The 27,275-nt window shown below is 41.8% G+C and overlaps 1 protein-coding gene across 2 annotated transcripts in view; it reads right to left on the bottom strand.

Moving 5' to 3' along the window:
- Window positions 1-27,275, bottom strand: part of fbxl7 (F-box and leucine-rich repeat protein 7) — a 46,308-nt gene that overhangs the window by 486 nt on the left and 18,547 nt on the right. For both annotated transcript variants that reach the window (XM_058419014.1, XM_058419013.1), the window contains 2 exons: window positions 8,315-8,887; window positions 1-1,739 (listed from right to left, as the gene is read on the bottom strand). The exon at window positions 1-1,739 is cut by the window's left edge and continues 486 nt beyond it. In XM_058419014.1, coding sequence (XP_058274997.1) covers window positions 1,003-1,739; window positions 8,315-8,887 — 1,310 coding nt within the window. In that variant the 3' untranslated portion in view covers window positions 1-1,002. The remainder of the gene's footprint in view (window positions 1,740-8,314; window positions 8,888-27,275) is intronic.

Raw genomic sequence — 27,275 nt, forward strand, 5'->3', positions numbered from 1 at the left:
GCCAGAGTTTCCCGGAATTCATCTCCACAATGTTTGCTAATCGCTAAGTCACACTGTGTCCTCAACCACAGCAGCATGACTGAATATCGTTAGCTGAAGAGTTTCAGTGTGAAACTAAATACCAGAAAGCAACCACATCTCTCGCTGACGGACTACATTTGCGGTAAGGAGGAACCTTTGCATAGAAAATCTCTGAAGGTCTGCATACATTAAGCTAATTCTGTTAATATTCAATCCAGAGATCTGTAGTGAGAGTAATCAAGATGATCTGATCGAGCTTTGGCAAGTAGATGTTCACCGATCTGGCATAACATTATGACCGCATGCCTAATTTTGTGTTGGTCCTGCACTGTTCTGACCCCTTTCTATCAGAACCAGCATTAACGTCTTCAGCAGTTTGATCAACAGTAGCTCGTCTGTTGGATCGGATCACACGGGCCAGCCTTCTCTCCCCACGTGCATCAATGAGCCTTGACCGCCCATGACCCTGTCTCCGGTTCATCACTGTTCCTTCCTTGGACCATTTTTGATAGATACTGACCACTGCAGACCGGGAACACCCCACAAGAGCTGCAGTTTTGGAGATGCTCTGATCCAGTGGTCTAGCCATCACAATTTGGTCCTTCGTTAAACTCAGGCTCAAATCCTTACGCTTGTCCATTTTTCCTGCTTTCAACTTTGAGGACAAAATGTTGACTTGCTGCCTAAGATATCCCACCCACTAACAGGTGCCATGATGAGGAGATCATCAGTCTTATTCACTTCGCTTGTAAGGGGTCATAATGTTATGCCTGATCGGTGTACATACGTCATCTTAGTGTATACAGACCTTACTTCCTGGAACCCCAAAGTGCTAGAATTGCTAACAATGAATAGAAACAGAGCTTGTTAGCAGGATGTATATGAGATTGTCGTCATAGCTGCATGGAGATTTTATAAAAAATAAAAAAGAAAAAAAACGGACATGTTCTTGTGTATCAGTCTGTCAATTTTGGGTAGCTTTCAGAAGAAGGCGGGGTTGGTGTGTTCGATGATGCATCGCTTGCAGTGGCGCTTGACGAAGCGCAGAGCGTCGAGCGACACATCGCAGTCCTGCACGTTAAGCAGCTGCAGGTCGAAACAGTTGGCCGCCACCACCTGTAGCCCGCGGCCCGTGATGCTCTCGCATGCCTTCAGGCTCAGGCGCTTCAGATTGAAGCAATTGAGTGCGAGTACCTCCAACCCGGCATCCGACACCAGCGGGCACTTCCCGATGTCCAGGCTCTTGAGCTTGGGACAGCTCTTGGCCAGGTGCTCGATGCCGTGGTCCGTGAGGCCCTCGCAGCCTCGGGCGTTCAGATAACGTAACCTGGAGCAGTACTTAGCGATGTAGCGCACTCCGACGTCAGTGATGCGGACGCAGTGAGCTATGCTCAGGTAGCGCAGGTGACCCTCCAGCTTGGCGATCTCGCGCAGCCCGAAGTCGCTGATGAAGCGGCAGTCACTAACGCTCAGCTCACGCACCACCGGGCAGTAGATGATGAGGAAACGCAGACCCTCATCGGTCAGGCGCACGCAGCGGCGCAGATACAGGTGCGTGAGCTGTGTGCAGTGAGCCGCGATGATGTGCAGACCCTCGTCCTCCAGAGCAAAGCAATCGCTCATGTCCAGGTAGCGGATGGAGATCTGCTGGCCGTGGAGAGGTGAAAGTTTGATGGATGCTTCACGTGTCAGACTGATGCACGTCACCTTCGAGCATCCTGCACAGAGAACAGATCATTAGGAACGGTCTTTCATAAATAAATGAATTCTGAACACATGAATACAGATGGTAGGAAATGAATTAAACAGGAAGAATTTTCCCTCTGGGCTCACGACGTAGACGTTCTACTTGTTCTATAAGTTCCTTTGCTTCTGTCCTGTCAGTAATTTGCTATTCTATTGTGTGCACCTGTTGTGTGTTTAGTTCAGTTCGTTTGTTTACATATTCCCTGCTGTTTCTGTGTTTCAAAGTCAAGTCTCATGCGTTTTCCTCTTTGGTTACGAATTCCAGTTTATTGTCACCAACAATGTCGCCTAGGGACTACGACTGCTGTTATTATCTTCACTCTAATAAAGCACACACATCCATCCTTCAGACTCCACACAGTACAATATACAGAGATAAATACGTGATGATAAAAAATTTGCATATCTTAGCTGATCAACTGTATTGAAAGGAAAGGTTTTTAACCTGATACTAAATCCTTGTTAATTTGTTATATAAACCAAGCAAGATAAAAAAGAATAATTTAAAACATTGTACCAGTTTAAGTAAAACCTGATAAGAGCATAAGCATTAAAAGGAGCACTTCAGCCCAAAACCTGCTAACTACAGCAAGTAACCATTAAACATCGAGAACATGGAGTTATTTGTGATCTGTGATTAATATAGTCATCGTTCCGGCTTATTGAAGCGGCTGAAAGGAAAACTTCACCCCGCTTCCAGACGGTTTGTGTCAGACGAGGTTTGTTAGGAAGGAAACCATAGATCCCACCTCTTCTGCAATCTGGGTTTGTTCAGGGCTGAATTAGCTTTCATAATCAGGTCGGAATATTCCAGATGTTTCAGTTTGAGTCCTTCATTGCGTACACAAATCACCGGAGGCTATTGACGGGAAGCCATAATGTAATACATGCGCCGTGAGACAGCAGCCACCTCTGCATCGTTTCACTTTTAATGCACCGTATGAAATCTGTCTGAGTCGAAAAGTTCAGTCAGGAGTGGATTACGCGAAGCCCAACAAGGGTTAAGGATTTTTTGTGTTCAAAAAATTTGCCTTTAAGAGGAGTTCGAGAAGAGAAACATCTGAAAGGAGTTATTTTTTTGTAGGTTAAGATGAGGGGGATGAAGGGCATTGGGAGGGGAGGGGAGGGGAGGCGGTAGCCTGTCTCTCAGCCAGGGTTAAAACTGTGTTGTTCGATAGAGGGCGCCGTGCTGCGTTTGTTCTCGGGGAGAACGTGAACTCGTGGAAATGACGCCACTTGTTCCTCGCACTCCGACAGGAAGTGCAGGAAGTCTGAAATAAAACACCAGGAAGGGGTTTGAAAGAGGAGGAGGAAGATTTTCTGAATTTCTGACCATGCAGGGATTATAAACTGCATCTTTAGAGTCATTAGATATTGCTGCAAGTCTCCAAATGAAAGATGGATGGCCTGGAGGATTTACCCGAACCGTGACTGTAACAAAATCTAATAAATAAGAAAAGATAAAGTTGACAGTTGTTCTGCAGCACACTGCAGCCAAAAAAACAAAACGGAAGCAAGTCAAGCTGGATTTTATTTCTCTTCATCACAAAATCATTCAAGTGAGAAATTTTAAATGAGTCAATTCACTTAATGAGCAGAGCAGACCATCCCAAAGCACCTTCAGGTCAGAGGTCACGGTGGTGCGCAGGCTTATTTTCCTCTCGGAGAATAGAGCATGCCGGACGGAAAGAGCTATTAATATATTTCCCAGGTCCGAGAGGAAGTCACGGATATTTCAGAATAATCTATCAGTAAGAAAGACGCCTGCAGCTGTCGTCCATGATGAGCAGGAAATGGAGCAGAAACGCTGATTTGTTTGGAGCAGACTCTTTTTTGGCTGCGTGTCACGTAGCTGTTTTTAAACTTGAGTCAGATTCGGTTTGGTGAAGCAGTGCTTTGTATCAGGATGTGTTTAGGTCAAGATACATTTTGTATAGTGTTCATCATGTGCTAGACACACTCAAACTGTCAGACTGGATAGGATTTGATTTGAGTCATATTTGAGACAGACAGATTTTGATCTGTTCTGTATGTGGTCCAGATTAGATTATAATCTGGCTGTGTTTGGTCCAGGTAGCATTTGAGTCAGGCCATAATTAGACCAAGGTGGTGTTTGGTTCAGGTTACATTTGGCCAGGTAGTATTTGACTAAGTCTACATTTAGCCAAGGTAGTATTTGACATGCACAGATAGCATCTAATTCAGGCTATATTTGGCCCTAGTACTATTTGACTTGGGCTATATTTGGCCATGGTAGTATTTAACATGGACTATATTTGGTCCGGGTAGTATGTCTCACGCTGTATTTGGACCAGATAGTATTTGAATAAGGCTATATTTGGCCCAGGTAGTATTTGACATGGACTACATTTGGCCCAGGTAGTATTTGACTCAGGCCATATTTGGACCAGGTAGTATGTGACTGAGGCTATATTTGACCCAGGTAGTATGTGACTGAGGCTATATTTGACCCAGGTAGTATGTGACTCAGGCTATATTGACCCAGGTAGTATGTGACTGAGGCTATATTTGACCCAGGTAGTATGTGACTGAGGCTATATTTGACCCAGGTAGTATGTGACTCAGGCTATATTTGGACCAGGTAGTATGTGACTGAGGCTATATTTGACCCAGGTAGTATGTGACTGAGGCTATATTTGACCCAGGTAGTATGTGACTGAGGCTATATTTGACCCAGGTAGTATGTGACTCAGGCTATATTTGGACCAGGTAGTATGTGACTCAGGCTATATTTGGACCAGGTAGTATGTGACTGAGGCTATATTTGACCCAGGTAGTATGTGACTGAGGCTATATTTGACCCAGGTAGTATGTGACTGAGGCTATATTTGACCCAGGTAGTATGTGACTCAGGCTATATTTGGACCAGGTAGTATGTGACTCAGGCTATATTTGACCCAGGTAGTATGTGACTCAGGCTATATTTGGACCAGGTAGTATGTGACTCAGGTTATATTTGGACCAGGTAGTATGTGACTCAGGCTATATTTGACCCAGGTAGTATGTGACTCAGGTTATATTTGGACCAGGTAGTATGTGACTCAGGCTATATTTGGACCAGGTAGTATGTGACTCAGGCTATATTTGGACCAGGTAGTATGTGACTCAGGCTATATTTGACCCAGGTAGTATGTGACTCAGGCTATATTTGGACCAGGTAGTATGTGACTCAGGCTATATTTGGACCAGGTAGTATGTGACTCAGGTTATATTTGGACCAGGTAGTATGTGACTCAGGCTATATTTGGACCAGGTAGTATGTGACTCAGGCTATATTTGGACCAGGTAGTATGTGACTCAGGCTATATTTGACCCAGGTAGTATGTGACTCAGGCTATATTTGGACCAGGTAGTATGTGACTCAGGCTATATTTGGACCAGGTAGTATGTGACTGAGGCTATATTTGACCCAGGTAGTATGTGACTCAGGCTATATTTGGACCAGGTAGTATGTGACTCAGGCTATATTTGGACCAGGTAGTATGTGACTCAGGCTATATTTGACCCAGGTAGTATGTGACTCAGGCTATATTTGACCCAGGTAGTATGTGACTCAGGCTATATTTGGACCAGGTAGTATGTGACTCAGGCTATATTTGGACCAGGTAGTATGTGACTCAGGCTATATTTGACCCAGGTAGTATGTGACTCAGGCTATATTTGGACCAGGTAGTATGTGACTCAGGTTATATTTGGACCAGGTAGTATGTGACTCAGGCTATATTGACCCAGGTAGTATGTGACTGAGGCTATATTTGACCCAGGTAGTATGTGACTGAGGCTATATTTGACCCAGGTAGTATGTGACTCAGGCTATATTTGGACCAGGTAGTATGTGACTGAGGCTATATTTGACCCAGGTAGTATGTGACTGAGGCTATATTTGACCCAGGTAGTATGTGACTGAGGCTATATTTGACCCAGGTAGTATGTGACTGAGGCTATATTTGACCCAGGTAGTATGTGACTCAGGCTATATTTGACCCAGGTAGTATGTGACTCAGGCTATATTTGGACCAGGTAGTATGTGACTCAGGTTATATTTGGACCAGGTAGTATGTGACTGAGGCTATATTTGACCCAGGTAGTATGTGACTCAGGCTATATTTGGACCAGGTAGTATGTGACTCAGGCTATATTTGACCCAGGTAGTATGTGACTCAGGCTATATTTGGACCAGGTAGTATGTGACTCAGGTTATATTTGGACCAGGTAGTATGTGACTGAGGCTATATTTGACCCAGGTAGTATGTGACTCAGGCTATATTTGGACCAGGTAGTATGTGACTGAGGCTATATTTGACCCAGGTAGTATGTGACTGAGGCTATATTTGACCCAGGTAGTATGTGACTGAGGCTATATTTGACCCAGGTAGTATGTGACTCAGGCTATATTTGGACCAGGTAGTATGTGACTCAGGCTATATTTGGACCAGGTAGTATGTGACTGAGGCTATATTTGACCCAGGTAGTATGTGACTGAGGCTATATTTGACCCAGGTAGTATGTGACTGAGGCTATATTTGACCCAGGTAGTATGTGACTCAGGCTATATTTGGACCAGGTAGTATGTGACTCAGGCTATATTTGGACCAGGTAGTATGTGACTGAGGCTATATTTGACCCAGGTAGTATGTGACTGAGGCTATATTTGACCCAGGTAGTATGTGACTGAGGCTATATTTGACCCAGGTAGTATGTGACTCAGGCTATATTTGACCCAGGTAGTATGTGACTCAGGCTATATTTGGACCAGGTAGTATGTGACTCAGGTTATATTTGGACCAGGTAGTATGTGACTGAGGCTATATTTGACCCAGGTAGTATGTGACTCAGGCTATATTTGGACCAGGTAGTATGTGACTCAGGCTATATTTGACCCAGGTAGTATGTGACTCAGGCTATATTTGGACCAGGTAGTATGTGACTCAGGTTATATTTGGACCAGGTAGTATGTGACTGAGGCTATATTTGACCCAGGTAGTATGTGACTCAGGCTATATTTGGACCAGGTAGTATGTGACTCAGGCTATATTTGGACCAGGTAGTATGTGACTCAGGCTATATTTGGACCAGGTAGTATGTGACTGAGGCTATATTTGACCCAGGTAGTATGTGACTCAGGCTATATTGACCCAGGTAGTATGTGACTGAGGCTATATTTGACCCAGGTAGTATGTGACTCAGGCTATATTTGGACCAGGTAGTATGTGACTGAGGCTATATTTGACCCAGGTAGTATGTGACTCAGGCTATATTTGACCCAGGTAGTATATGACTCAGGCTATATTTGGACCAGGTAGTATGTGACTCAGGCTATATTTGGACCAGGTAGTATGTGACTCAGGCTATATTTGGACCAGGTAGTATGTGATTCAGGCTATATTTGACCCAGGTAGTATGTGACTCAGGCTATATTTGGACCAGGTAGTATGTGACTCAGGTTATATTTGGACCAGGTAGTATGTGACTGAGGCTATATTTGACCCAGGTAGTATGTGACTCAGGCTATATTTGGACCAGGTAGTATGTGACTCAGGCTATATTTGGACCAGGTAGTATGTGACTCAGGTTATATTTGGACCAGGTAGTATGTGACTGAGGCTATATTTGACCCAGGTAGTATGTGACTCAGGCTATATTTGGACCAGGTAGTATGTGACTCAGGCTATATTTGGACCAGGTAGTATGTCACTCAGGCTATATTTGGACCAGGTAGTATGTGACTATAGGACTCTATAAATATTTAAAAGTGAAAGTTTGGTCAGAAGACAAACCTGTATGAAAGGTCTTGTGGTGAAGCTGCATTTGAGTGAAGATGTGTTATGATTACCGTTATTCAGTGTTTAGGCCAGACTGTGTTTGGGTCTCTGTGTTTGGGTGACTCACAGAGACAGTTGAGTCAGCACAATAATAGGGTTGCCGTCAGTAAGTCAGTAAGGGTCAGTAAGTTAGTAAAATATTACTGATTTTACACGGTTGCATTCCTGCCTTATCAGCTTCAAGGAATTTCAAACTGAGTTAAAAGGACCTTGAGAACAGTTTGTTAATAATGTTATTCTCTTTAATTACAAGAATTTATGTGAGGATCAAACATATAAACAGAGCCTTCTATCATTCTAGACAGCTTAAGCAGACATTCTTTTAGTTGTTTTGTTCTGTCTCTGTGGGAAGCTGATTATCCACATGCCCTGCTTTTTTCTTGTGTAAGTAACTTTCCTCTAGGTTTTCACTCAAAGACATCTGTAAATCCCCAAACTCTTAGAACATGTAATTTCTTGCCACAAAAAGACATCAAGGACTATAGAGACATTAAACGAGTCCCATGAGCGTGTGTGATGTGTGTTTGATGGATACATTCACTCCTACAAGCAGACACAGTGGCTAAGATTAGGGAAGAGAAGGACCTAGCAGTTTATTTTTTATTTCAAAGACCGAAGAAGCTAACTTCAAAGGTAATACAAGGACAACAAAATCTGACACTAAGACACAAAAAAGCGCAAAACAGACCTTATGACATAATTACCTGAGACATCCAGGTGCTCCAGGTTAGGGCATCGTGAGACAACTTCGAACACAGCCTCATTGGACACGTTGTAGCAGCCGGCCAGATCGAGGCGCCGCAGCTCGAGGCAGCACTGTGCTACCGTGTAAAGGCCACGGTCGGTAAGTCTGCGACAGCCATTCAACACCACCATCTCCACGGTTAAACATACGTTTGGTGTATCCTGACATAGACGACGCGTAAGCACCCGCAACGCCCGGTCCACGTGTGCCACATCACCAGTCAGACGCACTGTCCTCCAGAGCCGGGGGTCCCACGCCAGGTTATACCATCGTCGGCATACGCGGGCGCAACGGCACAGCTGGTTGGTGGGTAGATGGGCGAAGATCTGCAGAAAGGCGTGGTCAGGCAGCATGTCGATAGGTGCCCCCTGATGATGGTCTTTGGATTGGCACATACCACGCTGAGGGTAAGTGAGACCAACAGTCTCAGGTGCAAAGGACAACGAGGAGCCATTGAAGAAGGCCGGCGAAGAGCGAGGAAGGATGAGAGCAGGACTGGGCGTACTCAGAGTGCGCATACTCACGTCCGAGTCTGAGGAGAGAGAAAAAGAAAGGGGAAGAGATTAACGGGAGTAAGACAGATACTATGTATACGATCCCGAAGAGAGCTATTTGCCTGAAAGCCTACTATATCAACAAGTGATGGTCTCCATGACTATTACCTCATACAGCTACCAAAGCTCAAAGAGAACCTTAAGGACAGTAAGAACCATGGTACCTCACATCTTCAGAAAGGCAAAGCAACCTGATCACCTTGGAGATACCAAAGGTAAATTCCAGATTAAACACTTCCTCCCCTTTTTCCAATGACCAGGCATTAAAGACATTAAAAGAGTCCCAGCAAAGACCAGACAACAGCGTCAGAATAAAATGACAACTGCACCAAATTTGGCTGGAATCAAATACTACTTGCCCCATGACTGGCTTCATGTGGAGGAAGCACATGCTAGCCTTCATCATCCCTGGATGATAGCTGTCATCTGATCGAGAGAGATAAGTGGGAATTGGCCATGACACAAATCAGGAAAAAATTCCCCCTAAAAGAAGAAGAACCTGTACACCTTACCGTATATCAATATCTCCAACAAAAATAGCTATTTGGCCCTTCTGTTTCATAAGTTGTTTCTATATATACCTTAGAGAACTTTAGCGAACAGCTCAGACTGCAAAATGGTGGCTTGGATAATGAGAACATCATCCTGGCCTTTTTCTTCTTCATCGAAGACATTCATCACAGACACTTCAACCATAAGGTGGTGTTTAGTACAGCTAACAGCATTGTGGATGACCTTTTCCACATCTCTGACAGAAATGTTTCTCCTCTGCCATCTGGCAGAAGGTACTGGAGCATCTGATGCTTTTGTGTAACATCTTCTTCCCTCAGGCTGTCAGGCTCCTCAGTTACTCCCCAAAACACAAGGCCTAAATACCATCGGGATGGAGTAAAAGAGTGGGATCAGGAGGTTCACCTCTCTGAAATCCATTATGTACAAGAGACAAGTTGTTGAAATAATTCAAGCCAATGTTGGCTCTTGTCCTCTTGAGTCATTTCCTCAGTAAATCTATGAGCTGTCCTCGCCACCTACTTGCTGGTCTTTGTCGTTTACTAATGCTTTCAGGAAATGCCACCAGTTCACTGTGGGCTGTACGGAAGCCATACACACCAACATTAATCTCCAAAGACTGGCGCTATGTTTCCTGAGCCTGCCAGCCCTGTCCACTCCATTCACGTCTCCTCAGCTGGCCACACTGACCAAGCTTTTTTTTTTAAAAAAAAAAAAAAAAAACCCCACAATGGACACTGCTGTCCAGTGTGTGAGGCGGAAATGAAAGGTTTGTTACTGAATACCTTAAAACCGTCTATGCTTAGCTGGGTTTAAAAAGCGAAGGACTATGACCAGGATCTTTAAAGATTGTTAATGCAAATTCTATTTATAAATCATTCAACTTTATCTGAAGGCATTATACCACAAAGCTGTTGAATTCTCAAATCTGATTGGTCAGAAGGTCTGGAGTAATTTTCTATGACAGCAGCACTGACTACAAGTTTATGTTAATGGACTGAATTGTTATATTAATAACTATTTATTGTTATTTAAAAACTTTTTCGATATGGTTAAGTTTTCCGTAAGGATATGTTTATCTAAGGAGTCTCCAGCAAGTTTTCTGACACAGGAAAATTCTTCATGATAAAGGACATTGCTCTTTATGGTTTCATGGCAACAAGACAAGCTGCATTTTTGTGTTATTAATTATACTACAAGAAAAAACAAAAAGAGAGTCTGTTGAGAGAACGTTATAACCCGACTACCTTGGAACTAACTTGTTTTGCAGATATTGTGGAAGGATACATAAAAAAGACATACAATGTTGCCATGGTAACAGTAACTCTGCTTCATTATACCAAGTCGTTGTTGATTATTTTCCTACAACCATTCACTGTGTGTTATTTAATCTAAATATCAGACAGCTCTGTGTGTAGTGACTATTAAAACTAAACGTATGACAACAACTTTTAATAAATTAAGCTAGTAATGTGCTAATAGAATAGGATATTTTTTTATATTAAATATTTTTTTATATCATTGAACAGCTTTAAAAAATCCCAATGCAGACCAAAAAAAGTCTTAAATGAGGTCATGGCTAATTGATTAATGAAATAAAAACATTTCTCAGTAGTGGACACAGACATTTGGCTTATACTTTCCTTGTAGCTGGATCTCAAGAAGATCTCTAAACTACTATTTCCGTGCACATAGCCACAATATTGTTCTCTGCGGCAGATGTTTTTTGTCCCCAACAGTTATAATAATAAAAACGGAAAGCATTTGGATTTAGTGAGGAAGCTTGTTTTGTCTCAGTAAGTAGTGTTTCCCATCATGTGGCACGCTGGCATGTTGGTGGCTGGGTTTCCAGTTCAGTGCCACAGAGCGTCCCCATATGGAAACCACATCGCTATAAAAACAGCAGTCATGCTAGGCAAGCCCACTCCGGTAGACTGTTTAATACATTTTAAACAGGACCAGAGATAAGAAACAAGGCCGTGAAGTCTAAATGTAAAAGCCAGAACATGACCAGAAATGTTAAATACAGATATCCGAGTGCATTATTGTGCCTGTCAAAAAGACAGCAGACAAAACCACACAGCTTTAGAAATGTGAACGGGAACAGACGTAACCTATAGTTTCGAGTGTAAGGAAGCATGGTGCTGCAATTCACCGAGGTGTGTATTGTAGCCAGCGTGTGGGACGACATGCTGACGTGAATACTGACTGCAGCTGGCAGACGAGTCTTAACCCAGTTACACTTTCGCTGCCACCACTGCTGATGCTGGAGGAGAAGTGGATGTGGTTACCGTCGCTCCGACCCTCACACGCTACGACGCTGCTCTTTCTCTCAGCTCGACCAGGCCGCAGCTTCTAAAGCGACTCCTGAAATGCAATTACTGCGAGGTTTTTCTCGACCCCAAGGGAGCGTGCAGTCGCCTTTATTTTCAGCATGCTAGTCCACCCTGGCGTCTTGGAAACAATAACAAGTTAAAAACAAAGCCAGGCTGGAGAATCAAAGCGTAACATTATGGGGGATATATTGTTTGGAGTATGTTATAAAATTGTTGCCTGGAGCCCCTTTTTAGGGCAACAACAAAAAGCACCATGTTGGGGTTCTCACTAAAGGATGACCGTAATTCACCTCATTGAATAAATTCTGACAGGAAGTACTGTCAATTAAGATCCTGCTAATCCCTTTTCAGTGGTACAAACGTCCTCAAAGCTACCATCAAGCCCCTAATGACCTTAAACAAGCCGAGAGTTCTGACCTGTTAACTTAAGTTTCCTACTGAGAGCCTCGATTTACAGGAAATGAGCAGCATGTCTCATACAAGAGCCTTGGCTAATGCTGTTTGAGCATCTGGATAGTACTCGAAGACATCTTAAACATGTTCTTCAGGAAAAACTGACTGATTCAGCAATGGTGGAAAATCTGAGTTTGTGCTGAATTTATGCCGGTGTTATTGCATCATAAAATATAACAGCCTATCATCTTCCATGTGTCCAAAATGCAGGTCATGTATCTCCAGTGTGTATGCTCCGTGGAGTGGCTAATTTCTAATTTGCATATTCAATAGAAAGGAAAACTGTTTCATGTTGTCTAAAGAAGGCTTTTCCAACCAGGCATGTGTGGTGCCATTGGAGCAGTTTCCTAAGACTGTGTGAGAAGTCTCAACATCACATTAAAATAAAAATTAGCACATAAAAGTTAGTCATAAACTGCAAAGAAACAAATCTTGCCATTCATTGCAATAGTTTCACGTAAATGTTAGCTTACATAAAGTCTCCTGGACTAATTAAGATAAGTAATGCAGGCTAAAGGGATTCAGCTGACAAAGAAAATTGGAAGCCTCTGGGCTAAAAAGAATAATCAAGGTTTTAAAGACTTTAAAGAACAAAGCTAGTAACTGAGAAGATTAAGGGTGCTTTCAAATCATTTGTAGCACGTAAACGACTCAAAAAGAGAGCAATGGTGGCGGGTAAGGATGAAAACGTCCTCATAAAAAAATACCGTGGTGGAAAACGATTAGCAAACCTTTACCAGGTTCTTGAGAAATTACAAAAATTAGCATGAGCTCATGCATAATAAAAGAGAACTAGCTATTTTATACAATTTTGTGTGTTCAGTCCAGGGTTTATGTTGTTCTTCAGTGTACATCAATTGACATACACTATATTGCCAAAAGTTTTGGGACATCTGCTTTTACTGTACATGCACATGAATGTAATATGGAGTTGTCCCACCCTTTGCAGCTATAACAGCTTCAACTCTTCTGGGAAGGTTTTCCACGAGGTTTAGGAGTGTCTTTATGGAAATTTTTGACCATTCCTCTCTAGAAGCGCATTTATGAGGTCAGGCACTGATGTTGGACGAGAAGGTCTGGCTCACAGTCTCCACTCTAATTCATCCCAAAGGTTTTCTATCATCCATGTCTTTCTGAACCTTGCTTTGTGCACTAGTGGATGGTCAAATTGGAACAGGAAGGGGTCATCCCCAAAGTTTTCTTCCCACAAAGTTGGGAGCATGAAATTGTCCAAAATGTCTTGGTATGAAGCTGAAGCATTAAGAGTTCCTTTTACTGGAACTAAGGGGCCGAGCCCAACCCCTGAAAAACAACACCTGAATTCAATGATTTGGAGGGGTGTCCCAAAACTTTTGGCAATATATTGTACATATGTACAGGGTATAGGCTGCATGGTGGCTCAGTGGTTAGCACGTTCGCGTCACACCTCCAGTGTCCTGGGTTTGAGTCCTGCACCTGCTCACTGTGTGTGTGGAGTTTGCATGTTCTCCCTGTGCCAGGTGGGTTTCCGGTTTCCTTCCACAGTCCAAAGACATGCTTCTAAGCTGACTGGAATCTCTAAATTGCCCGTAGTGTGTGACTGCTTGAATGAGTGTGTGTGTGTGTGTGTGTGTGTGTGTGTGTGTGTGCCCTGTTATGGGTTGGCACTCCATCCAGGGTGTATCCTGCCTTAATGCTCGATGACTCCTGAGATAGGCACAGGCTCCCACCACTTAGATCGGATAAGTGGTACAGACAATGAAATGAAATATGTACAGGGCTACAGTTTGGTCCTTTGGCTTAGTTTATGAGCTCGTACAAAATAAAACATTCTGCAAACTAAAACACAAATCTTTGATTCACTTCTTATGATTTGACTCTTGAGTCGATTCAGAGTCAAGTCGAGTTTGACTCTAGTCTCAAAAATTAGCCTTAAGTTAGCTGCTTTTTTTTTTAACTCATTTGGTCAAAACTGGATCGCAACAAGAACAACCTGAACTTTTATTCATATCACACTAACTCTAACAACCACAACTACCAAAAACAAATAAAAAATACTCCAGCTCAAAGACTTCTCATTAAGCCTCTGGTTTTATCGTCCTCCTCTAAGCCTGTCTGCAGTGCATTATGGGCTGTAAATTAGTATTCCAGACAGGTATGATGAAGAATTCAGACACGCCACCCGTCTCCGGATCCCATTCCTCCTGAACGTTAACCCTTCCATCCGACTGCAGGGTGGAGAAAGGAAACGTTTTTTTTTTTGCTTTTCTTAAAAACCTCTCATCACTCAACCCTTTCAGAGGCGTAAACCTACGATAAGCTGCGTTTTTGTAGCAGCACACTTAATCTGTCATGCACAAATGAAGTTTCACATTCCCAGCTCGACATAGCTCATGCAAAATCCTGTGTGATGTCATTCTGGCTTGGCTCACTTGGATCGACCTCTTCGCTTTCTGGCTCACAACACAATACCAGCACAGCGGGAAAATAAAGCTTAGCTGTTCCTGCTGTAGTGGTGTTATTTCTTACTAAAGTCTCCTAAAACTAGAATTACACCATGTACTTATACTCTACACCTCATGTGTTTTTTTGTGCTTCCACCTCATCTTTAACTCTATTTCCCTAGAAGCCAAAAAATGGAGTTTACCCCTGTTTTATAGTGTCCATGTAGATCACTGAGCATCTTTGTCAGGTTCCACTCCACAGTGGTAGTTAATATGAAGCTCATTTGAAAGCAGAAGCTCAGGACCTTAAGAATTTGTAGTGTTTATAATGTGTTATAGTGTGTGTGTGTGTGTGTAATATTAACCGTGTTAACACAAGACTACGATTACACATCTGGAACGAAAACCAGATCTGGACCAATCAGATTTGAGTATTCAGCAGCTCTGTGGTATAAACATTAAAGTAAAGACATTTAAGCCTTTATGCCGGGGATTTTCCCGTCTCATATAAGAGCGAAGGATTCTGGGGTGTTATAGGATTTACCACACGGTCCGGTGTTATCCGCTTTAATACACTCTCCCATACCTTCTTTGGGATTAGGATGATCCAGGACTAGGAAAAAAAAACGCTTTTCTGAATCATTACACGGATAAATTTCCTAAATATGAATTAATATTACTGGAGGTTTATTAGTTGGTCATTTAGTGTGTTTTTGGTCTTTTTGTGTACTTTGTTATTGTGACCTTGGTCATTGTGTGTTCTTGGTCATTGAGTGTGTCTTTGGTCATTGTTCATTCTTGGTCATTGTTTTTGCTCATTGTGTGTCTTTGGTCATTGTATGCTGTTGGTTATTGTTTGTCCTTGGTCAGTGTGTGTCCTTGGACATTGTGTATCTTTGGTCAATGTGTGTCCTTGGTCATTGTGTATCTTTGGTCATTGCATGTTCTTGGTCATTGTTTGGCCTTGGTCATTGCATGTCCTTAGTTATTGTGTGTCTTTGGTCATTGTGTATTCCTGATCATTACATGTCTTTGGTCATTGTTTGTTTTTGGCCATTGCAAGTCTTTGTTCATTGTGTGTCCTTGGTCATTGTGTGTGTCCTTGATCATTGCATGTCCTTGGTCATTGTATGTTCTTGAACATTGTGTGTGCCCTTGGTCATTGTGTGTGTGTCCTTGGTCATTGTGTGTCCTTGATCAGTGTGTGTCCTTGATCTATGTGTATAACCTTGGTCATTGTGTTCTTGTTTCTCACCTACTTATTTTTTTCTTAGCCTTTGTGTTTGCGTCCATGCTTCTCTTCCATGTCTTGACTTGTCACTATAAACATGGACAGCTGTTATAAACATGTGGTCAGCTGTTTAATGGCAGGTTACAATGAAAGACGTCTGAATTTCATGACTGAATGGTCTAGCTGAACATCGGTACAGGCCATGAACTGATGGCTATCAGAGTGACTCTTTCCAGCTCCGTTGTCATTAAGATAAGTGATGAAACTCCTTCACATAGCAGGAGGGAATGTATGGAATGCCATTTAGCAGATTAGCTAGTTTCACTGGACAGGCTGACCACCTCCAGCAGCTACGACGATAAAGCATCCAGTTCCTGAAACGTCTCCTGCTAACCATGTTGATGTAACACAGATTCATCATCTTTACTCAAGAAATACATGAAAACACACAACACATTGTAAGTAGTTTCATCTCAGGAGAGTTTCAGGGATAATTGCTCTGAAATACGCACGTCGTCGCTTATCTTTACCTCAGACTCTTAACCGCAATCGGAGCAGAAAATCTCTCTTTTGAAGGACGCAAGTAAGACGAGTGGAGCCCAGAGTAAGCCTCTGTGTTACAGCCGACTACTGAATGCTTGGATTGCAGGTGAAATGGAGGTCACACACACACACACATTCCCCCATGTTGTTTACTTTTTCTCTAATACATCAGAGAGCCAGGATTTTTTCTGGTTCTTGACATCCAGCTAAGAACAAAATACAATGTTCACTATCACAATATATTAGCTTAGCAATTTCAGCTAAATTTTCGCTACAATGTCTCTAGCTGTAGTTATAAAGTAAACTTCAGCAAAGCAAGCTAGCTAAACCTTTCTGTAAGATAACCAAGTTCACCAAGCGATTTTAAAACCAGTACCTATGTTTGCTAGCATGCGAGCAAGCACCATTGCTAATAGCAAACTTTCTATCTTTTTTTTTAATCTTAATATACCACCTACGGTTTTAGCACTGGTTTTACTGGTTAGCATTGTATTACTATGTGATTAATACTAGTACTTACTTGTGCTAGCAAGCTAACAACATCGATTATAATCTAAATTAGTACCAAGTTTGCTAGCTCACAACTTTATTGTCTGATTAACATCAGTAGTAATCTAAATATTAGTAGCTATGGCTAATTGCTAGCAGGCTTATTAACTTTCTACTGAATAGTTTATTGGCTATTCCGATTTGTAGCCACATTTTTGCTAACTTTTGTAATATTGTAATGTGAATTCGTAACCAGTGGCCACGTTTACTAGCACTTTAGCAAACATTCTAAGTTATATTGTGTAGCACAAGTTTGTAGGCATCTAGCAAGTTGACCAATCTGTATAATAATCTCAAAGTGAGGTAAAATAAAGGCTAATGATGATGTCACATGAGGAAAAACAAAACAATCGCCTTCTCCACATGTCGGTAAACTCTTGTGAAAGTGCTCTGGTGTTTATCTTCCCTTTTTTCCCCCTCAACTTAAATAAGCAGGATGCGATGTCACGAAGACACTCTACGGTTCTGACCCCAGCTCTGACCCCCGGCGGCAGACAGTAACCTGATCTCCCTCCGAGACCTGAAGAACTTGTCACATTTCATTGCTAGGGCCAAAGCACAAGACCCCTGCATTCTGCTGAGCTCGAACCCGACGTCCTGTTGCAGAGCAGTTGAGGAATTCAGCCGGATCCAAACGCTACTGTGTGTGTGTGTGTGTGGGAAGTGATGCTGACCCAAAAACCACGACTCTGAGGTGAAAGTTTTGCATAGGAGCAGCATATGAAGCTGTTGACAGAACTGCTTGGGGCTGACAAACATGCTAGTCCTGCACCATTTTGCCCTGTGCAAGTTTCCAGAAGGGCATCTTGCTTTGATTAAAATACCTTTAGTGCTTCTCATGCGAAAGTCTTCGAGCTGGGCGGCAGCTCACGCTAATGCGTTTGGGAGCAGCTGTGCTCGACCGGCCATCCGCGAGCCCACACGGACAAATCGCTCACAGACGTCTCTGCTCTGACAACACTGGCCCAAGAAACACTCGCTGTGTCAGATGTGTTTATTACAGGCTTTGATAAGCACTCGGAAATTTAAAAGTCAATCATCACACAGGGGAAAGCATCCAAACAAATCGAGAACTCGTTACATTCTCTGGCAGCCCAGCAGTAAATCTTTGGAGGTACAGTAGCTTAGATTGTTGTTCTACAAGTAAAAAAAGAAAACAAAAAGAAGAAAGAGTTGATGAATATAACGCTGCGACTGCTAACAGTAAATTAATCCTAGTGAGGCTAGTTCATGTTGTTATGCTAAAGGTCATTAATGTGATTATCATTAGCTCCAGTATCATTTCTGTTTAAACAGACCAGAAGCTAATGAGGGGAAGAAATCAGTTTTGGTTTAAATTTGTCTTTAATCAGCCAGCATTCTGACAAGCGAAGACAGCTAACAAATTATTGCTAACTAGCAAATTACAAAACTTGACCAATTTTAACTTAGCCGTCATAGATTCTGAACTTGATTAAACATTTTTTTTAATTTAATATGGCATGGCAAGTTCATGTTATAGAAAACTCATGCTAACTTACACTGTAGCTAACAGTTTTTATTAGCTACAGTGTCATTTCTGGTCAAACAGGATGATCTAATCACAGACGTGAGCTAACAACATTTTGATTTAAGTTGTCTTTACCCAATGTTAGCTCTTCTAACAAGCTAAGCTATCTCAACTATGATCTCAACTATGGATGATGCTAGCAAGTGATAAACACAGCGTTTTTGATTAGCACTAAACACATATGCTATATTTCCAAAAGTTTTGGGACACCCCTCTAAATCATTAAATTCAGGTGTTGTTTTTCAGGGGTTGGGCTCGGCCCCTTAGTTCCAGTGAAAGGAACTCTTAATGCTTCAGCTTCATACCAAGACATTTTGGACAATTTCATGCTCCCAACTTTGTAGGAACAGTTTGGGGATGACCCCTTCCTGTTCCAACATGACTGCACACCAGTGCACAAAGCAAGGTCCATAAAGACATGGATGAGTGAGTTTGGTGTGGAGGAACTTGACTGGCCTGCACAGAGTCCTGACCTCAACCCCATAGAACACCTTTGGGATGAATTAGAGCGGAGACTGTGAGCCAGACCTTCTCATCCAACATCAGTGCCTGACCTGAACACACTCCTAAACCTTGTGGAAAGATTTTTACCAGTAGCATGACTAGCTGATGTGGTGAAAAATTTATGCTAACTAGTTGCTTGTGACTATCATTAGCTCCGGTATCAATTGAATTCCAACAAAGCTATCAAGCTAAGCTATCTTACCAATTATCGCTTCCTAGCAAGTGACAAACACTTAGCGCTTTTGTCTAGCACCAAAGAATCTAAAAACTCTGTCTAGATGTTTAAAATCATTTTACATTTTTACTTACTTTAATGAACAGTACTTTGACTAGATGTTATAGAAAAGTCCTGCTGCTAACTTACAGCTTGTGTATATTTTTAGCTAGAGGATGTTTTCTGGTCAAAAAAAGAAGAAAGAAGGAGAATAAAAGCAAGCCCTTGTGTGTTCGTTTTCTTTTCTATCTGCATTCGATCATTAAAGCATACTCAAAGGTCAGAATTCCCTCCCCTGCCTAATCCTTGAAGTTTCCGTCTTCCAGCTAATTATGGCAAAAAAAAATATCTTTAACAGTGGTGTCACTATAAATGTCAGAGTTCCCCTGACTGTTCAATGACTCATTCCTTCGAGACCAGGATTCATTTTATTAAATCAAGAACATCATAAAGGAAATATTCAAACATCTGGTCCATAAAGTGGGGCTTTGCCACAGTAAAGGAGGCAAAAGAAAGGGGTTTCCATGTCCCTACCCGGCCTGATTTGCCCCCCCCCCCCCTTTAAATCCCCAAACCTCTCCGAGGGTTCAGGGGAGCCTCGCTCGTGATGTATAAAGCAGAACGGATCTGGAGAAACAGTCTGAAGCCTGATCGCTCAGCATGTCCCGATCCGAGCCTCTGTGCACTCCATTTACCTGAACATGTTAACAAAATTAAGAAAAAAGGAGCTTTTAATATCATTCCACCTCTGCGACAATACCATCGAGTCTCTCGACAAGTGTCTAATAAGTAAAACATCCAGGATGTTGATGTTCAAGCTACTCCTGGTGCTCACTGGAGCAGTGTTAGGCATTGAGAGTGGATCTGGATTTGTTTAGTGATACAAATATTTAAATTTAAGGTTGAAGTGGGTGTGGCCTTTGTTCTGACTCTCAATTCTGAAGTTTTTTTGTATCAATCCATCCACTTCTTCATGTTAACCCTTGTCCTGGACATCGCTAGAGTGTCTGAGAACTCTCAGGGGTCATCTTATCAAATTCAACATTCTAACCTCTCATCTTCACTAGAGCACCCATAGTACTTCTCCAGTTTCATTGAATTCCACATAAATCCCACCCACTGGCTATCCCTCGGTGGCCAGTCTTTAGCTGTCATTTCAATGATCACTGGATTGCACAGTGACTCCCGGCTGCGTTTTATGTCATAAAAGATAATGAGTGGCTTGTGATGTGACGCAGGGAGCGGTGGCCTCCTCGAGGAAAACGACTACGTCACAGGATCCGTTTGGGCACAATGGAACAAGCTGCCCACTGACTTCCTCTTCTCTACTCTCTGTTCCACCGTACAGGAAATCAGACACAAAGGCACTCATGTTGACCACAGGAGTGTCCAAGCATTCAGGGAGTTATACCCTGAGGGAACTTGATATGCACTTTTAACGGAGAACCCTCAAGTGTTCCATGTAGGTCATTGAACGCTGTACTGCTTCAATGATGGTTCCAAAAATTTGAATGATACGATCCATTAACAGTGGATTTTTGCAAACCTGGCAACCTTCATATATTATGAATTGTCCGTTGGTAGAAGATATCCCCTTAAATTATATATATTTTTCTTTTCTTTCTTAAAAAATGGCAGTTGAGCCATGAAAAATCTGGAATGATCTGGAATACAGTATGCCCATTACTCAACACCCTTTGGAAGCCCCGCCCACTCGTATTAGTGATGTTTTGACCTGTCCAGTCACCTTGACCTGATTTTCCCACTTGAGAAATTTCCCACTATGCTCTTGCTTTATTTCTCTCCAAGTTAAAAAAAGTTTTAAATTTGTATGTTTAACTTAGCTAACATTAGACGAGGAACGTGGTTAGCATAAAGTACGTCATTTATTAGCGAGGCACAGAAACAATACAACTAGGTTTCGTGCAGCAAAGAAAGGAAATCTTCAGTCTTGTGGAAGTATTTTTACATTATTTCTACATTCACAGTGATTTGTGAAAATTCTTCTGCATGTTTTCACTCCCGATCGTTCCCCTGACTACTCATTATTTCTCTTGTCTGGGATTGGACCTGTTATGTGGAACCGTTCCTTATAACGTCCTATGACAGTCATACGAACTCTTACAAAATCCAGCCACATCAGCCATGCCTGTTTGAATTCATCAGAATATTTTAGAGATCACGGTGATGTAAGTGGACACTTGTGCGGTCAGTTGCTTCATTCGACAGCTGTGTGTTCCTGCGTCCTTACTTCATCCGCAAGAACGTGAACAAAATATCTCCGGTCGATTCCAGATGTGGCATTCGCTGGCGTTTTGCTGCTGAAGTCTGCTGCTGTCATTTGTCAACATGAAACCCTAAGAAGTGTAAATGGCAGCAAAATGGTGCATTCTTAAGAAGTAGGAACGCAATGGTGAGATCATTCAATGCAGAAAAGACCACAGAAGCACTCAGAAGGACCACAGTAGTCGGATGACGGAAGAATAATTTCAATCAAAGAACAAAAGAAAAACTGGTGAACAAATCCGAAACACTCCTCAGGATGTGGTGTGGACGTAACCAAAGAGAAAATACACCGGCGTAACCTCAAGAGGGTTTACCACAAGCTAATAAGTTCAAGGCTAGTGATTTTGTTGGATATGGGAACTAAACATATCGTTTGGAGATAATTTAACCATATCCTCTCTTTACAACATGTAAAACAGTGTTCTTATGCTAGCAGTTTAGCTACTCACTATGTCACTCAATCCTTCATCTGAAGTGGTTTTGGAAGTAAATCTCTAAATCCCATCGTTTCAGTGACAAACAAGCAATTAAAGAAATGAAACACTTCGTAAAGCTACCCCAGCTATTCTCGCTAAACAAAACAGTTTGGCTAATAGTTACACAAAACATTTGTTAAAACAGTTTATAAATTAGTCCCCAAGTGGATTAAGAGTCAGGATTTGAGTTTGTAGTGTAGCGTAGCAGAGATGAAAATATATGTTTGTAGCTAACATGCTACTACTGTAGAGCAAGATATGCTCAACACCATGGGGTGGGACAAATAGTTCCAGAGAGCAATCATTGGACGAAACAAGGACTAGAATAGAATAAATTCTTAAAAAATTTAAACATGAAAACAAAAATACAGTGGAACCTCAGCATATGAATTTAATTCAATATGACCAATACGAAGCGTATGTAAACTGTATGGCTGCTTACAAAGACCTGACCCAAACCAAGCTTGCCATGTCCAGGGTCCTCACAGGAAGTCATGCCACCAAGCTTTGGCTAAAAATAGAACAGACTACCCACCCCACCAAATTGCCAACAAAAAAACCCCCAGAAAATCACCTTTAAACACATGCTGAAGTCAGCGTTGGTATCATGAGTTGACTCTTTTGAAACAGCTTTCGCTGACTAAAAAAAATGTGTTGCTGTGGTTGCCTTTGCTTGGCTTTCTACTGATGCTAACAAGTTTTGAACAGCTCCCAAACATCCCAAACTTCATCGGTGTTCGGTTCGTTTCATGCATATGCTGAAAATACTTTGTATGCTGATCAAAATGTCTTGCACAATTCAATTTTTAAGGCGAAAATTCATAATGCCAAGGTTCAACTGTATCTATGACTATCAAATCATCCATTTACAAGGTGGGTTCAAGGTGGGCAGACACTCTGGATGGGGCACCAATCCAATCCATTACAGGTCACAGTCACACTATGGACAATTTAGAGGTGCCAATCAGCTTACAGCACATCCTTGGACTGTGGGAGGAAACCAGAGAACCCAGAGTAAACCCCCAGAGAACAAGCAAACTCCACACACACAGGAAGAAGACAGGAATCAAACACTGGAGATGTGAGGCAAATATGCTAACCATTAGATCTGTCTATAAAAATTTTGTGCATTTTCTTTCCCTAAAATATACCAATGTATCTATACAGAGTCTATTCAGATATATGAAAATTCTAAAACACTCCTGTTGATTTAAGGGGCATTTCATGACTTATTACCCCATCCACACCCAGATACTAGCAAGAAATAACCTTCATGAACATATTTTTTTGAAGGTTATGCCTCATTTTATTGGGAATCCATACACAAGCTCCGGTAAACTGCTCATGTGGTGTGTCACATCTAAAAATCTGGCCCAGTTCTTGGACTCGAGTCTTACAGACAGCTGAGATTAAGATTAACCACTACCAGAGTGATGGAAAGAGGAAAGTATGGACGGAAAAGAAAGAACCGCTCACCATCCAAGGCAAACCACCTCGTCTGCGGAACATGGACGTGTAATGGTGCCAGTGAAACCAGATCGTTCGTCTGTATTGATGAGGTGAATAGAGATGACAGGAGCAAGACGAAGTCTGATTGAACAGAAGCTTGTGAAGGGCTAAGATCTCAGGAAATGCTTCAAAACTAGGATGTACATCATAGTGGAACAGGAGAACGACCCAAACATCAAAGCAAATGTGGAATTTCAGAACTAAAACACGACAGACTGAATTAAAGAGTTCGGCGTAGAAAGCAGATTTCTGTTTAAGCTTAGGGTTAGCATAACAACATAAGCTAGCTAGTTGGCTACTTACATTATAGTGACAGATTTTGATACACGTGTTAGCTATTTTATAAATGTTTCGGTTTTTAAAGCGCTAACAATCATCTTTGCTAGTTTTCGCTGTTTAATTTAAAAAAAATTGCATTCTTAGCATGTCAATATGTCAACTTAGCATCTAAAAGCTTATCTTCTAGCCACCAAATTGATTCTCGCACAATATCAATCAACTTATAAGCCATGAGAAGATGTTTGGGAAAGTCTTAATCAGAGAAATTAGATTTAGCATATTTGTGATCAAAGATGGCCAACAAACCAGTGGAACAAAATGACGATCATTTACAGTGTCACTAATAGGAACAGTCGTTCTACGGTAACATGATCTATCGTAAGATTAAATGAGCACATTTTATTAGCTTTATTTCATACAACATGAGACGTAACAAAACGTAAATGCAATCCCAACAGAACAGTATTCCAGACAAGAACTATTTCACATTAAAATCACTTCACTGCTTATAGCATCCACTTTTGTAGCACCAGATGCTAAATCACTGTGTCAATAAATTAAGAAAAAATTCAATCTCCAACCACACCAAGGACCGAATCCTGGCCACACGGCTAGTACACTTTCCAACCTCAAAAGCTCCTGAGTCTTTACAGGTCTGATAAAATCTCTCAAGAGCCCACGTTTAGGCTGACTGGACGGTTGGAGCGTGTCCAGGTCATTCCAGAAGAAGTGCATGCTGGGAAGTGGTTTCTCCGTCCCCACTAGGTCCCTCACCCAGTCTGATTTGACCTAACTAGGCCTTTTTTTCCCTAAGCGGTTATATAATACGGATTCTCAAATTTTTTTACAAGGCGTCACTTTATATTAGGTGTGTCAGCAGTTCGGTGATTTAATATTTGTCCAATACATTTTTTTTTAATAGGACCGAATGAGTCACTGTATTAAATTATTTTTCAGGATTGAGATTCTCACACTCGCTCACTCGATGTAAAAGTGCTCACTTTTCCACTGCAGACTGAATGATGACAGACTGCAGCTCTGGTTCTCAGTAGGAAAATCTCACTCCGTTCTGAATAGAGCAGAAGCGGCTACACAAAAGGCAAAACTGCCAGAGAAACCACACTAAACAGCTCAATAAAAATGACAAACGTATAACAAAAAAAAAAAAAAAAATCTATAAATTGCTGTGTTCCAAAATTCCACCGAGTCTTGTTCCTAAATGTTCCAGGAACAATATGTACTTTTTAACTCACTCATTGTACCATGCTTCCCAAGTTTCTCATGAAAAGCAAATGTTGCTTCCTGACTAAATCTGGTTTTGAGATTCTTGTTATATCAATGCGGCCTCACTATATACTTTTGGTAAAGGATTTCTAATGACTAGAAATAAAAACAGTGGGCATTTCATTAGAATTCTCTTCCAGGCATCTTTCTCATTTTGAACCTTGTTATGGAATTATAGAGGGCTTGCACTAATACGCCAACAATTCCAACAGTATGTAGCTTCGGACCTCTAAAATTCCATCTCTGTGTAAAACTCCTAGCTCTCCTTTTTCATGCCAGCACACAACAAATTCATTTAATTAATTATTTTCTCTATGAATGTGTACAACACAACGACAAGAGATTTTTAGAATTTTTTTTCAGTGGTCCGTTGTTTCTTCAATTCCCCATTTGTAACTTTAATTTAGAACGCTAGCTTCATGTTATCATGTCATATACAATCTCTAATAAAATATAATGTAAAAAGAATAACAGAGATCTTTGGTATCACTGGTGAGTGATATAGCTTTGCTTTGCTAATCTCCCAACAAAGCTAGCATGAAAGCATGAGGTAAATATCTAAAGTATGTCTAATGTTCTTTCACGACGACTAAATAAAAGTTCACATTAACAAGCAGCAACAGTATCTTTCCTGTTTCCACAAGTGACATATTTACAAGCAATTAGGAATGACATGTTGCTGGCTAATCTGAACGTAAGCAAAACCTACTGCTAGGACATGTTCCTGCTCCAGTGAGCTCTAATCTACAGTCTAAACTCTAGTTGTTTTGGTTTTGTGAAGGATGTGTTATGGCTGAATCCAGTGCCAAACCAGAAGTCTTGAGAAATCCATGTTCCAGTCCAGCCATCATCTCACACTCACTCACCTGCCTGTATAACTCCTGTTGACCCTCGTTTACTCCTGTGTATTTAAACCGGTTTACTCAGTGCTCGCTCTTCCTTTCTATTTCTGCTTTAGTGAAAGTGAAGTTTGTCAGATGATCCCTTTAAGACCTAGAATATTTTGCTGTTTCCTGTTTCAACCTGCAAAAATAGTGGCTAAAAGTGTTTATAAGTTTTGCCCAAATGCACCATTTACATGTCACAGTTCCTGTAGTTTCTATGTATTTGCAAGCTAGCTACTAGACACCCAGACTTCAGTCTGCTAGCTAGCAAAACATGCAAGATTATGCACATTTAAAAAGAAATTTACCCAAAATTACATTACAGTTGTCCGTTTGTTGTCTCTACACATTGTGCTGCAAATGGCCACTTGTGCGTCGTCAAAGCTTCGCACTTCCCAGTGGTGAAGCGAACGTTAAAAACATGCTGCATCTCGTCAGTATATCTGGAGCGAGCGTTAATGTTAACAGGTGATTCACTCTGTTGGTGTTCGGGACCTTCTCACCCCTGCAGTAGCTATTTATTGGTCACTTCCTTCCACCTGTTTCCTTCAGGAAGCATCAACAACTTAGTATGTTGCGCTAGAACAGGCGCACTTTTACCTGAAACCGCACCGCTGGAGAGTGTCCAAAGTGTTTGGATAAACAAGCGGATAGTTAGGAACACCAACACTTGAACATATGAATGTTTCCCTTTGAAAATATAGTGGTTTCCTTCTGCAGCTGGACGGCTTTCAACACCCGTGGAACACGGGCCGAACCACCGTGCAAAGGAAATCTCCACGAATGAGGAATAGCTGTCATACTTCTATCATGAAACCGTACGGCTCAGCTGTAATTGATAAAACACTGCACCTCTTGGAAAACAAGACCCGGGAGACCGAAAAATAAAAAGAAAACATCAGCAGGAATTTGAGTACAGCTAGGTTTCGTTCTTGGGGATCATTTAAGGGGTTTTAGATCCTGCTCAGGTCAATCCAGTGCAGTCTGCATGGAGCTGCGTCATGAATCCTGGACTTTGATGGTGCTGAGAAACCATCCAGCCTACACACAGGAATCTTACTGGGTTTTGGGGGAGAGTTAACCATCAGAACTAGGGTTTTAACCTCTCTCTCTCTCTCTGCTTGTTTTCGGAAAATCTTGAAATCAGATGTCTGACTCTGACCGTTTTCTGAACACGACACGGATGAGTTCACGACGCAGCGTTTTTCAGACACACATGAGTTCTATTCAGCGCACGGTGTTGAGCCAGTGTTCTGGGTGGAACCTCACAAAGCCTATCGAATTGCGCTGCATACCTCTTTACCCGTGATTCTTTTCCAAAACAAATGGCACGTGA

This window comes from Hemibagrus wyckioides, linkage group LG20 (assembly GCF_019097595.1).
Source record: "Hemibagrus wyckioides isolate EC202008001 linkage group LG20, SWU_Hwy_1.0, whole genome shotgun sequence".
Lineage (NCBI taxonomy): Eukaryota > Metazoa > Chordata > Actinopteri > Siluriformes > Bagridae > Hemibagrus > Hemibagrus wyckioides.